Source organism: Channa argus, chromosome 11, assembly GCF_033026475.1.
Source record: "Channa argus isolate prfri chromosome 11, Channa argus male v1.0, whole genome shotgun sequence".
Classification (NCBI taxonomy): domain Eukaryota; kingdom Metazoa; phylum Chordata; class Actinopteri; order Anabantiformes; family Channidae; genus Channa; species Channa argus.
In genome coordinates, this window is record NC_090207.1 from 2,181,261 (window position 1) to 2,192,969 (window position 11,709).

The window sequence follows — 11,709 nt, forward strand, 5'->3', positions numbered from 1 at the left end:
ACTTAGATCTTTTTCCTTTGAGTTGTCCCTGGGTGGCCTCGGGACGGAGGACAGAAGGTAAATGCGATCTGTTTTTCCTCACAGGAAACAGCCGAGCTGAGCACCGCTGATCTTCAGTAATTCATTATCCACGTCTGCACCTGGCCCACCCCTGGGTCACCATACATCTTCATTTGGATCTTGATCAGAGACTTGAACTCCCCACGCACACACACACACACACACACACACACACACACACACACATTCTCCAAACACATACCTCATGTCCTTATGCAGCTTGGAGCTTTTTAAAAAAATGATTTTTCATTTAAAACATAACTTTTCACTATTTAAAATGTAACTTATTGTAATATTTATTAAAGAAGCACAAAATCAAGTTGGAACAATTAGATCAAACTTTCATGGAATTTGCATGAATTGTTTAAAAGGAAAAATGAAATAACAATAAATTGCAAAGCAAAAAAAAAATAAAAATCTTCGTTAGATTTTATTTATTTAATTTATGCTGTCATTTTTTTTCCAAGCAGCTTTTAGTTGCGGGTGGAAGTTGCATATACTGTGTTTTTCCTCATCACCAAAGTATTTTTCAAAGTAGACTGACTGATATTACAGTAATCTGATTTTAGAGTATTAGTGAGTATATGCATTATAGAAATATGCAGCCAACCCCCAAAACAGTGCAACTATGCAAAATGATACTTTCATTAATTATTAGTTTTAGAATAAAAGGCTTTTTAATAATTTATAAACTTGCAAAAATAAAAAGCAACAAATGGTCATTTTGCAGGTTGTAGCTGTTGATTTTTACTATGATGTACAAGCATTTCTTATATTTAGAGTAACATGAGGTATTTATAGTGGTAAATTGTTTAAAGAGCAACTTCACTCATTTTCCACGTGCTTCTTATGGCTCTAGTTTGTGGAATAGATGTAGATTAATGCAGTAAAATGTTTTTCTGGTTTCTCTGAATTAAAGTACTTCTGTGTTTCCAGATGGAAAATGCTTCCAGGTGACATCATCCGGAGGAGTGTTTGAGTTCAGGTGATGTCAATTGTTGATCTTAATATGTAGACTGTGATGTTGGTCAACCTGCGGCTCAGGACACCTGTGGTTGTGTGATGTCATCTGGAGCGAGAAGCACAAACCCAGGTTTAAATATAGGGAAGACGGGCAGCAAGTTTCTCCGCTCTTCTCCAGAAGGCTGAGCAGCATTTGAGGCGGGGAAACAGGTGTAACCTAAATATCAAAGCTCCGCAGTCTTTGCCTTTGCCACAATGTGAAGAATCCAAGACTACGGTCGTGGCTCCAAGACAGGTAGAGTCCCACAGAGGGCCGCACTCTGTTCCCGCGGACATGGGGATCGTCTCCGGGTGGACATGATGTGTAAATTTGTCCCTGTCAGCGCTGCTGTTGATTGAGTAGGTTGTGGGTCAGAAATAGCGCGAATGCACAGAGGACGACAATGTTTGTGTATATTTAGATCCTCAGAAATGATGATGTGACAGCGCTGTCCTAATCAGACAGCAGCACAAGGAGCTGGCCTCGTGTAAACCCTGAGCTATGGCTGCAAAACTGACTAAAGTTTCACCGTCTCCTTCTAGCTGCCTCTCTGTCTGTCTGTCTGTCTGTCTGTCTGTGTACAGGTTGCTGGATCAACCTGATGCTGGAGGAACAGTGTGAGTGTGTCAGTAAAGCTGGAGTTTTCATATACAGTTCAGCTTTGGGTTTCACCCCCCGATGGTGCCACCACAACATTACACGGATGTGTTGTACACGATGGGGCTGTATTATACTCCTGGTCTTTATTCCTGTAGTTTGGCCCATCTGAGCCACCGTAGCCTCACTTCTTCTTCGGTATTTATGGCACGACCAGCGTGTCCATTAAGTGTCAAATAGTGCGACATGGCAGACGTGCTGCACTTAACAGCATCTGAAACCACCTTTCTGATGTCAGCTGCATTTTAGCTTGTCTTTGTGTGTGTGTGTGTAATTATATTACAAACAGCCCCTTGTAGCATCGGAAACCAGAAACTATAAAATGTCTTTGTAAAGGTTCTAAGGGCCCATGGACACAGACAGGAAGAAGTCTCCCACCCCAACTACACAGAACTGTTGGACATTATTATTCTTATTTTAATGACTTTTAGTGTTGTTACTTTTTCACTCTCTCCATCATGTTTCTATGCATAATAGTTTTTTTCTTTATGTTCATCATGTGTCTTTTTGGTCAGTTTGTATCTGATGCAGTTATTTCTTTCCCCTTAGTAGTTTTGGACAGTTTAGAAGCTTTGTGGTAATTTATTTTTGACACTGCTTTTTTGTGTTTGTTTGCTTTTTATTCTTGTCAACATTTTGTGGTCATTTGTTTGATTATTTTGGTCAATTTTGACTCATTTGATTTTGTTTGTTTTAATGTCTGGGATGTATCTTTTTTTCCTTTGTCTGGTTTTGGTCACCACTTCCCCAGTCTGTGTGTCGGGGTTCATCGGGTCTCTTTCTGGTAATTCTTTCAACTGTGTGTTCACTTGGTGTCTTATTTCTCTTCATTTGGGGCTTTTTTTTTTTTGGTTATTTTTTCCTCATTTTTAAATGTTTTACTTTTTCATTTATCTCGATGTGGTCATGTTTTGTATCTGTGGGATTGCTTTTTGATCTTTTTTTTTTGCATTAGTTTTGTCGACAATTTGTGGTCACATTGTGTCTAGTTTCAGTTACTGTGGTCAAATCTATTTAGGTCTCTTTTGGTTTTGTTGTGTCTCTTTTTAACAGATGTTTAACATCACAAAGTCATTTTGGGTTTTTGTTTGTTTGTTTTGTTGTGTTTTATTCTTCATGGTCCCTTTTTTCTCTTGGATCCTTTTTGGTCATGGTTGTGATTGGTCATGTTATTATCTCAGGAATTGTTTTGTTTTTGTGTCTCTTTTTAAACATTGTTTTTAACAATTTGTGTTGGTTTTGTTTGAGGATCGTTTTTTTTCTCTTTTTGGTCATTTTGGGTCTTTAATCTCAGACCTATAGGAAGTATTAACATTAAGAAGTTAGGCCCTCAGACCTCTGGGGCCCAGTAGGACCCTTCAGTAATCCATCCATGGCTAAAGTATCAAATTGGTGTGATGATTCTTGAGTGTGAGCTTTGAATTCCAGCTTCCTCTCTGCAGAAACGGCGTCAGCTAAATGCCTGCGATATAAAAACGTAGTGCGACCGAGGCGGAAGGCCAAATGGAAGTGCCAGCTTAGCAGAGATATAAACTGTCCCACGCCGCTCTGCACTGTGATGGAGTAACAAATGTGTCGGGGGGGAAGGAAGTTGGGGCACAAAAAGGACGGTGACACAAGTAGCAAAGCACGAGAGAACTAAATATTGCTGGAGAGTGTGTGTGTGTGTGTGTGTGTGTGCCTTCCTCTCCTGTAAGCCACATGCCTTGGTGGTGAGATTGACCTGTGTGGACCGCTGACATTGGAGGTGTGTGTTGATGTGAGATGAGCGGTAATGTGCGGACATATGCACCACTGCTGTAATTTATCATCATGTGAGTGTCATGGCGTCCTGCTATATGCACTCGTCTCAACCTTGATCTCAGTGTGGTTTTATCCTCTGCTAGCAGACGCTCTGCACAGCGTTGTGGTTCAGATCGGAGCTGCAACAAAGGGGGACAGTTGCACAGTTCCCCATCTCTTATTTCCCACTTTTTCAATAATCTCCCAACATGCAGTGTCTTTATACTGTGTCATCGTTTTAATTATTGCAACTTTGGCTTCTGAGGAATCGTTCATTTCAGGAAGACGACAATCTGATCTCTTGTCTTTGTAGTAATCTATAGTTGTAGTTTGCCATGAGCTGCTTTGGCTTTTAAAGAAATTAGCAGCACATCTGTTGAGGTGGTTCGACTTTGTGTAACTGCACTTGGACTTATTACAGGCTTCTGCTTTGCTGCTCTGACTAATTGAGTATTGAATAATTACAAAAAATAAGGAATCTCTTTCACCTTTCTGTAATAGAACGTGTGAAGGGATGAAAGCAGTAATTCTCTATGTTTTGTTATCACTGAAACTTCATACCAAGACTGAACTCACTGTAACGTCTGTGAATCCAGTGCCCAGTTTTAGCTTAGTCTCCATTGTGGTTCAAAAACTGTTGGCATCACCTTAGTGAAGTTGAACAACCTTAATGCATTGTTTTGGTGATCAGATGTTTGGAGTCTAATAATTATAATTTGAAGTGATGATTATACTTGAATTTGTTTCTGTATTACGAATCTTAAAAGTAACCGGTAAGTTTTGAATACATGGAGTAAAAGTGAATTATTTGCCTAATAAAATCTAAATCTGGACTCACAGATTTTAGACACAGTTGTTTGTTTTAGTCTTTTCATGAGGTTCTTTTCCTTTAATAACACTAAAAACTTACACCTGCATTATAGGACCCAAAAGAAACCAGGAGCGCGGCTGTTTTGTCATTGATGGTGACTTGATTTGTGGGCGATTCCATATGTGGGGACTTGTAACGTCAGCAGCTGCAGCTTAAATCAAAGAGTCACGTGAGATAAAGTCCTGACTGCTAAGATCAGCGTTTCTTCGACGATGCTGCTGGACGGTTCAGTTTTTTCCTCTTATTAGTATAAAATGTCTGATTGTACCCAGTAATGTTACGAGTAATTGTTTCCTCCTCAGATGTGTTGTCAGTGTTACAGCATCTCTGAAACAGCCGGAGCTGCATTGCGCACGTCGACCACTTGATGGCGGTGTTGAACCATTTTCCACATGACGCACTGTGCGTCTGTTCTGCAGCTTCAGTCGCCTTTTTAATCATCATTAGCTACAAATTGTGACCGTTCCACAAACATCCACACACTTTTGTTTGTGTCCTGTTTAGAGAAAATCCAGTTTTATTATTAGGGGTAAGATTTTATTGGGTTTCAGAATTAAAAGCACGGCAGCTGTTGGATTATTACCGATAATACGGTTATTATATATAACTGTAGGTCAGATCTTAGTCCTTGTTCAGCTTTTTTAAAAATTGGAGACGCATCCATATTAGCCAGATGATTTATTTGAGGCCGCTGTGTGTGACTGTACATGAAGCCGATTGTCTGCAAATTTATGGCCACTGTGTCTATTCCACAAGAAGAAAATCATCAAATACACTCTTCAGAAATTCATCTCCGATTCATTAATTCACTGCGTCCCATCGTGTTTAATTCTCGGTTTGATTAATGCACATTTCTCTAATTTTTGCTGTGAAACTATAAACGTGAATAATTAATTAAAATTCGTTTTAATAACGTTAATTCTGAAAAATACATGATTGTGTGTTTTAGCTAGAGATGTGTTATTTTTCTTTTTTTTTTTTGTTCTTTTTTTTTTAAAGCGACCTCTCTTTAAAATCACGGAGGGCTTCATATGGCGACGTTTTGTAAAAATGAAAATATTATTACAAATCAAACTACGACGACTTATAATAATTAATAGTAATAATTGAGTGCACGTTATATTGGACATTATTATCCAATACCATAAATAATATAAACTTTATCCTATGTCCGTTTTTGTTGCATTATTATTATTATTATTATTATTATTATTATTATTATTATTTGTGACTATTGTAATAAAATAATAAAAGACATTTCTTTCTTACCCTAATTTTATCCCAAATTTGGAGTTTCAATACATTTTATATGAAAAATTGGATGTTTTTAATCTGAAAAAAAGGAAGGAAAAAACATTGAGGAAGGCCAGAGTTGAAAATAAAGCTATTTTATTGTCAATGCATTCAACGTGATTAGATAAACTATCAAGTAGTAAATTTCCGCAAAAGGAAGAAACACTGAAACTATTCCCCACTGACACAAAATATTACACTTTGTATTTCAAATAAACAAATTATTTACATAGTAATGTATAGACTGCATCTTAAATCAATATTATTTAATATTACATGCACTCTGAAATATAGTCTGACATAATATCCCCAATTTGTGTCCATATTCATCGTAGACATGAAAAAAAAACTTGCTGTGTTGTAAACCATGACGTATGACGACATTTGTATTTCTTCTCTATATTTGCATTTATATGATATAAAATCCAACTTACTGTACATTTACACATATTTAAATCTTCCCTTATTCTCAAACTTTGAAGTGCTTCATAAATAGATTCATTTCTGAAGTCCAAACGCAATTGCATACACCCAAAACAGGACAATTTGTACAGGGGAGAAAAAGTGAACGGACTGAAAAGGAATTAGAAGATCACTGTCCAAAGTGAAAACAAGTGCAAGGGGTGTTGTTTTTTTTGTGTTTTTTCTCTTTTTAAGTGGCCTTTTTCCAGAATGAGTGCTTTAATCCAGGCAGGGTTATAGTTCCTCCTTGTTAGACAAGAGTCCCTCCCTCGTTAGTCTTTAAAAGTCAATTGTGGGAGGTCATGTGACGTGACAGGTGATGCCTCTCCCGGAAGGATTCATTGCAAATGGGGCACTTGAGCTTCTCCTCGCGCCGCCGTTTGACCAGCGGTTCCATGGAGTACTCCTTTTTGTGGTGGGATCGCATGTGGTAAACCAAGTCCGAGGTCATGCGGAAGGAGGCGTTGCACTTGGCACACCAGTTCTGTGCCGGCAGGCACAGGGAGGTGAAGGAGGGTGGCAGGAGGGTGAGCGCCGAGGGCATCTGAAGCTGGATGGGTCCAGTGTTCTTGGGCCAAAAGGTGGTGGCGTAGACAAAGGGGTTCTGCTTGGCCATGCCGCCCGGCACGGGGCAGTTGGCGCCCAGTTCTGCACCCTGCAGCTTGGCGGCGAGGTGGTCGGCTTGGTAGAGTCTATTGGAGGAGATGGCGTCGCCCACCGCTGGGTGGCAGTCCAGCAGCTTGGGCGGCATCACCAGTGGTGAGATCTGAGAGAAAGAGGAGCGAGACGGCTGGCTGAATGCGCTCTTCCTCTCCGAGCCACTGCCCCCACCTTGCTGACTGATGGAGGTGAATGCACTGCCTATGGCTGAGGTCTGGGGTGGCTGAGTCTCTGACAGCACCTGCCTGATGTTGAGGTGCTTCTCTGATAGATTGCTGCTGGAACGGCCAGCATCTTTGTTTTCAGAGTTGGAGCTCTGGAGGTTTTTGTTGCCGCTGTGGTGTTTGAGGTTCTGGCCTGACTTCTTGACCTCGGTGAAGGCACTGCACTTGCCCTCACCGATTTCCGTGGAGCCTGGCGCGGGGAAGGTCCTGTGGTTCTCCTCCAGGCCGTACACTCCTCTATAGTTCTGTGCAGATGTTGCGAGCTCGTCTTTAGACTTGGACTGGGGAAGGCCGGGCCCTCGGCACTCCCTGTCATCGATTTCCGAGAACTTCCTCTTCCCTGAGCTCTCGCTGCAGATCTCAGCCTCCTTGTCGCTCGGCGGACTTGTCCGGTTGTTCTCTAGATCCCTGGCCAAGTTGTGAAAGTCCGTGGAGGGCTTGTTGCTGTCCTGAGGGCTGCAGAAGCCCTCAGTGCGGCCCACTTTTGGGCTGGTTCTGCTCGAAGTTGTGTTTGGTCGCTCTGTACTGCTCTCTTTGCTGGACTCCTCATCAACCCCTGTGATGCTCTGCAGTCTTTTGGTGCAACGGAACCGGATATGGGCCAAGAAGGGAAACTCGAACTGGAACCGCTGGCTGCAGTCTAGACACGAGTGGTGAGATGAACCTGGGAAAAATAAATACAAAACATTAGCTCAGACAAGAAGAAGAGAACCTCAAAACTATCCTGCGTAGGTTTGAGTCATGGGAGCTAAACAAGTAAAGGCCACAGCAGATGCTCAAGTGATAAAGAGACAACGTCCACATGGTTTCCATGAACTCACCTTTGCTTTTGGTGGGGGCTCTGCTGGAGCTGAGCAGCAGCAGGTCAATGAGGTCTTTGCCGTACCAGACCAGCAGCTCCTCGTCCTTCTCGATCCGACGGAGTGAGCGGTAGAAGAGCTGGCCGTTCTTCACGTAGGCCTCCAGGTTCTGCTCCTCTTTGTCCCGGGCAGACTGAACCAGCCGCAGCCACATCAAACCCTCCGAGGTGCTGTTGGCCGCCGAAGTGTCCACCTGCACAACACATTCAGAGAGAAACGTTTCAGGCAAATATGCCGCCTCCAATAAATCAAAATACAGTAAACATGGAGGTATAATTAATTTCTAATAAAATAAAGAAACTTCCTAGAAATAAAAATATGGCAGTGCATCACAGGTTTATGCCAAAATTAATTTCTACTAAATGAGTCAACAGCCCTGTTGTTAGTTTCAAAATATTAGGAATATATTTCTCTTTAAGATTTTAATATGTAACAATGCATTTCATATATTCCATATATTTGAATCTGCACAGATTTTTTGTGGCACTAATCTAATTTCATCAGAAATAAGTAAATAAGAATCTACTGACCCTGAAGATGTAAGGTGCTGTCCGTTTGTCGGTGGACTTCAGAGCGATGAAGGCGATGCTGTCATACAGCGACGTGTGGCTCAGCACACAGGGCCCGAAAATGGCGTTTTCCGGGATGTCGCACGTCGTGTAGACGCTCGTGAAAATGTCCGTCAGACACTGCTGGACCGCTTTGGCGTCCCCGTCCCACAGCAACTTCTGAGAGCTGGACTCCTCCATTTCGCACTGCGGACACAGAAGAAGACACGGACAGCCGGGGACATTAATGAGCTGCTGGAAGAGAAGCTGGAGAAAATTCCAAACTAAAATTCAAAAAAGGAGAAACTGTGATTTACGTTGAGCGCGTAAATTAGTCTTTTTTTTTTTTTTTTTAATCTACCGGAAATGCGCCATAAATCCAACGCTCCACCTGTGTTACGGACTCGTTTGCCGGGTTTAGTCTCCTCGGTCCCTGCTGACAGGAAATAAATCTCTTCCTGGACAGATTGGCTAAACCAGCTGTCAGGGGCGTCGTTTGGGATTTTTTTTTTCTTTCTTTTTGGCCAGAATTTCTAATTAATTCAACCCTCGTAATAACTTCATGGCGCCATCATCTTCAGCATATTGATGATGTGGTTCCCCCCAAACTGTCAATTAGAAAAAAAAACCAAAACAACTATTCCATAACAAACGTAATTAAGAAATAGGCGTTAAATAACATTATTGTCATATTATTGTTTATTATTGTAAAAAATACAAATTAAAGAAAGACGGTTTAATAAATGTAATAATACGTGCATTTATTTTTGATTGTCTGCTGTAGGATTCACCTGTCTGCTATGATTTTTAGACATTAATTATTTTCAGATTTAGTTGTGTCATAATTAAAAAGTAAAAATGTTCAGTAAAATTCCCGAAAAAGTCCCTTAAAGCCACTTGTCAAACGCGGGGCCTCAACGCGGCGCTTTGTGCCGCGTTTCAAAAATCGAAACGTTTTCTAAAACTCCGTTTTTCAAAATATAGACATATGTTAAAAAGAGAATGAAATTCACACTCCGGGTGCGAGCTGCTGAGGGCCGTGCGTGTCCAATGGAAAAGAGCATGTCCAATGGGTTTCAAGTGGACTGTCAAAGTCAGCGGTTTCATGTCAGCCAACCTTTCTCTCCTTTCTACAAGCGGCAGCGTATGTCGCCTCATTACCATAATCCACCACTTTCCCCTCTGAGACTGTAATTAAAGCAGCACGACCAGTTAATTATTTCTTTTCTCCCTTTTTCTAACCTCTGAATGTGTGTTTGGCTTCACACTGGCTCCTCTCCTCCCTCATTCTCTGCCGCTAAATGCCGGAGAAAGTGAGCGCGGAAACCTCCACCGGATCCACAGCCGATCACAGGCAAATCACAGGCAAATGGGAGAAAAGCCCCTTCGAATAAAAACACGAACTCCCCGTGTTTCCGTTAAAAGCACAAAGTATTTTTGGACTTGAACATGTAAAAATTCATCTGAACTGTTGGCTGTTGCTCGTCGGGCCTGTGGCACCGCGAGTTGCTGTACGATCAATGTCGATTGTTAATAAATCAGCAGCAGCTGCTCTGACAACTTTTGCCACGACGCATATTATAGAAAACCTATTTTAAAGTAAGATAAATAAAATCCATCCACAGTCAGCGCAAAGGTTCTGCGCAAAATCTGTGCGCAACTGCGCTTTTGCGCATTTAAGCGTCCGATTCAGAACTAAACAGGCCGACGCACAATTTCCACTATCGGCTCCAATGTGCCAGAGCTTTATTTATGTCCTGCCTCACAATTTCCTGCAGCTTCGTTCGATGAAAACGAAACAGTCCGTCTTTTTGACGTCCTGCTCGTGCACGAACCTTCTCACCGTGTGATGCGGAGCGTCTCCGCGCTGCGAGTCTAAACACCACAGCCTCTTTTTGTTGAGGTGAACAGAAAATTAAGACGCGCAAAATCTCGAGTGAACGACACGTGTCACCGTTAAATTAATAAAAATCACGAGAGTGGGACGTTTGCGACCCCTCAAACTGAAGAGAAGCTGCCACACTCCCGTTCAAAGCCAGTGTGCGGGAGGGTGGGGGGTGAACGACCCATCTGCTAAAGCCGCACTAGGCTGAAAACTGTCCTAAACCAACATCTGCGTTTCCTGTCTGTGCCGCTTTCAGCACCTGCAGGACCGAGCCACAAACCAGAACCAGTCCCCCCCCCCCCTCCCCCCTCCTCTAAAACTATCCACAGCACACAGCGCTTTGCGTTTCACAAACCTACCTTTGATGATGGGGAACAATAATCCACAGAGCGGTGCTGCGCACCAAAAGCGGCTCACACCCCCCGGAAAAAAAAATAAGAAATACAAAAATCAAAGCCCCGAAAACAAACAGCGGGATGCGGCGATGGAGGTGATGGAGATGCTGATGCGCTCCCGGTCTCCTCCGTAGTGTCAGTACATCCCCCCCCCGGTGTGCTGCTGCTGCTGCTGCTGCTGCTGCTGCAGATACTCGGCGACGCTGGGAGGGACCGAGGGGCAGAGAACGCTGGAGGGGTAAAGGGAGACAGAGAGAGACGTGCAGATGGGGCCCGATGCTCTGACTGACTGACACGGCGACACACACTTTTTGTTTGCAGCACATAATCTACCCAATGAGGCGTGTCACTCTCCGTCTCCTCCCTTTAACTCTTCACTGGCCGACTGTCATTTGGTGCGATTTATGGACGTGGAGAGGGAATAAGAACACCCCCCACCCACCACTCCCCTCTCTCCCCCCAGTCCACTATTATTGTGATTCTAATCAGTTGGTGGCCGCATTAGAATAAAGTGACATTTAAAAAGAGAAAAAATTCAATCAGCTGCATGACTCGGAAACTATTATTATTACCAGTGATTTAGCCCTCAAAAAGCCCCCCCCCCCCCCCCCCCCAAACCAAAGAAAACAGAAAAAAGAGACGGGGGTGTTGGGCTTAGAACCTAAAGTCTGCGCCACTTTGCGCACTGTTACTGCTCCACTGGTGTTTAACTGTCTGCTGATTAAACGGATTTACCCGCATCCCCGCTGCTGCTTCTTCAGGGCCGCAGCGAGCAGGCAGCGCCGCCTCAGCGCCTGTGAGCGCGGCCGAAGCGGGTGAGGATCCCGGTCGGTCTGTACTGTGGTGAGGCTCATTTAGGGGGCGCCAGTGTATAATTTGCATGGAGTGCTGCTTGATATTCAGATGGAAAGCGAAGCTGCAGCTCAGCTGGAGTCCAGCACTGATGTTGGCACATTTAGTGTCTCTAAGGGGACAGTTCTGCACATGGAACTATTATTAAAAGTTGTGT

The 11,709-nt window shown here is 43.0% G+C and overlaps 1 protein-coding gene across 4 annotated transcripts; it reads right to left on the reverse strand.

Annotated features, from left to right (window-relative positions):
• Positions 1 to 5,745: 5,745 nt before the first annotated feature.
• On the reverse strand, positions 5,746 to 11,018 carry prdm8b (PR domain containing 8b). 4 transcript variants are annotated; one of them, XM_067522157.1, is made up of 4 exons: positions 10,665 to 11,018; positions 8,403 to 8,627; positions 7,834 to 8,065; positions 5,746 to 7,676 (listed from the first exon to the last, which is right to left on the reverse strand). In XM_067522157.1, exons 2-4 carry the CDS (start codon positions 8,619 to 8,621, stop codon positions 6,415 to 6,417), a joined length of 1,713 nt encoding a protein of 570 aa, XP_067378258.1. In that variant the 5' UTR covers positions 8,622 to 8,627; positions 10,665 to 11,018; the 3' UTR covers positions 5,746 to 6,414. The 4 variants fall into 4 exon arrangements, with proteins under 4 accessions (XP_067378258.1, XP_067378262.1, XP_067378259.1 ...); XM_067522161.1 differs by lacking the exon at positions 10,665 to 11,018 and adding an exon at positions 10,256 to 10,551; XM_067522158.1 differs by lacking the exon at positions 10,665 to 11,018 and adding an exon at positions 9,663 to 10,224.
• Positions 11,019 to 11,709: the final 691 nt, after the last annotated feature.

Excerpts from the sequence above, each read along its gene's own strand:
- prdm8b (XM_067522157.1), bottom strand. The coding sequence starts at position 8,621 with ATGGAGGAGTCCAGCTCTCAGAAGTTGCTGTGGGACGGGGACGCCAAA. Across the intron at positions 8,066-8,402 it reads CAGCACCTTACATCTTCAGG|GTGGACACTTCGGCGGCCAA; the intron begins GTCAGTAGATTC and ends TGTGTTGTGCAG. Across the intron at positions 7,677-7,833 it reads AGCCCCCACCAAAAGCAAAG|GTTCATCTCACCACTCGTGT; the intron begins GTGAGTTCATGG and ends TATTTTTCCCAG.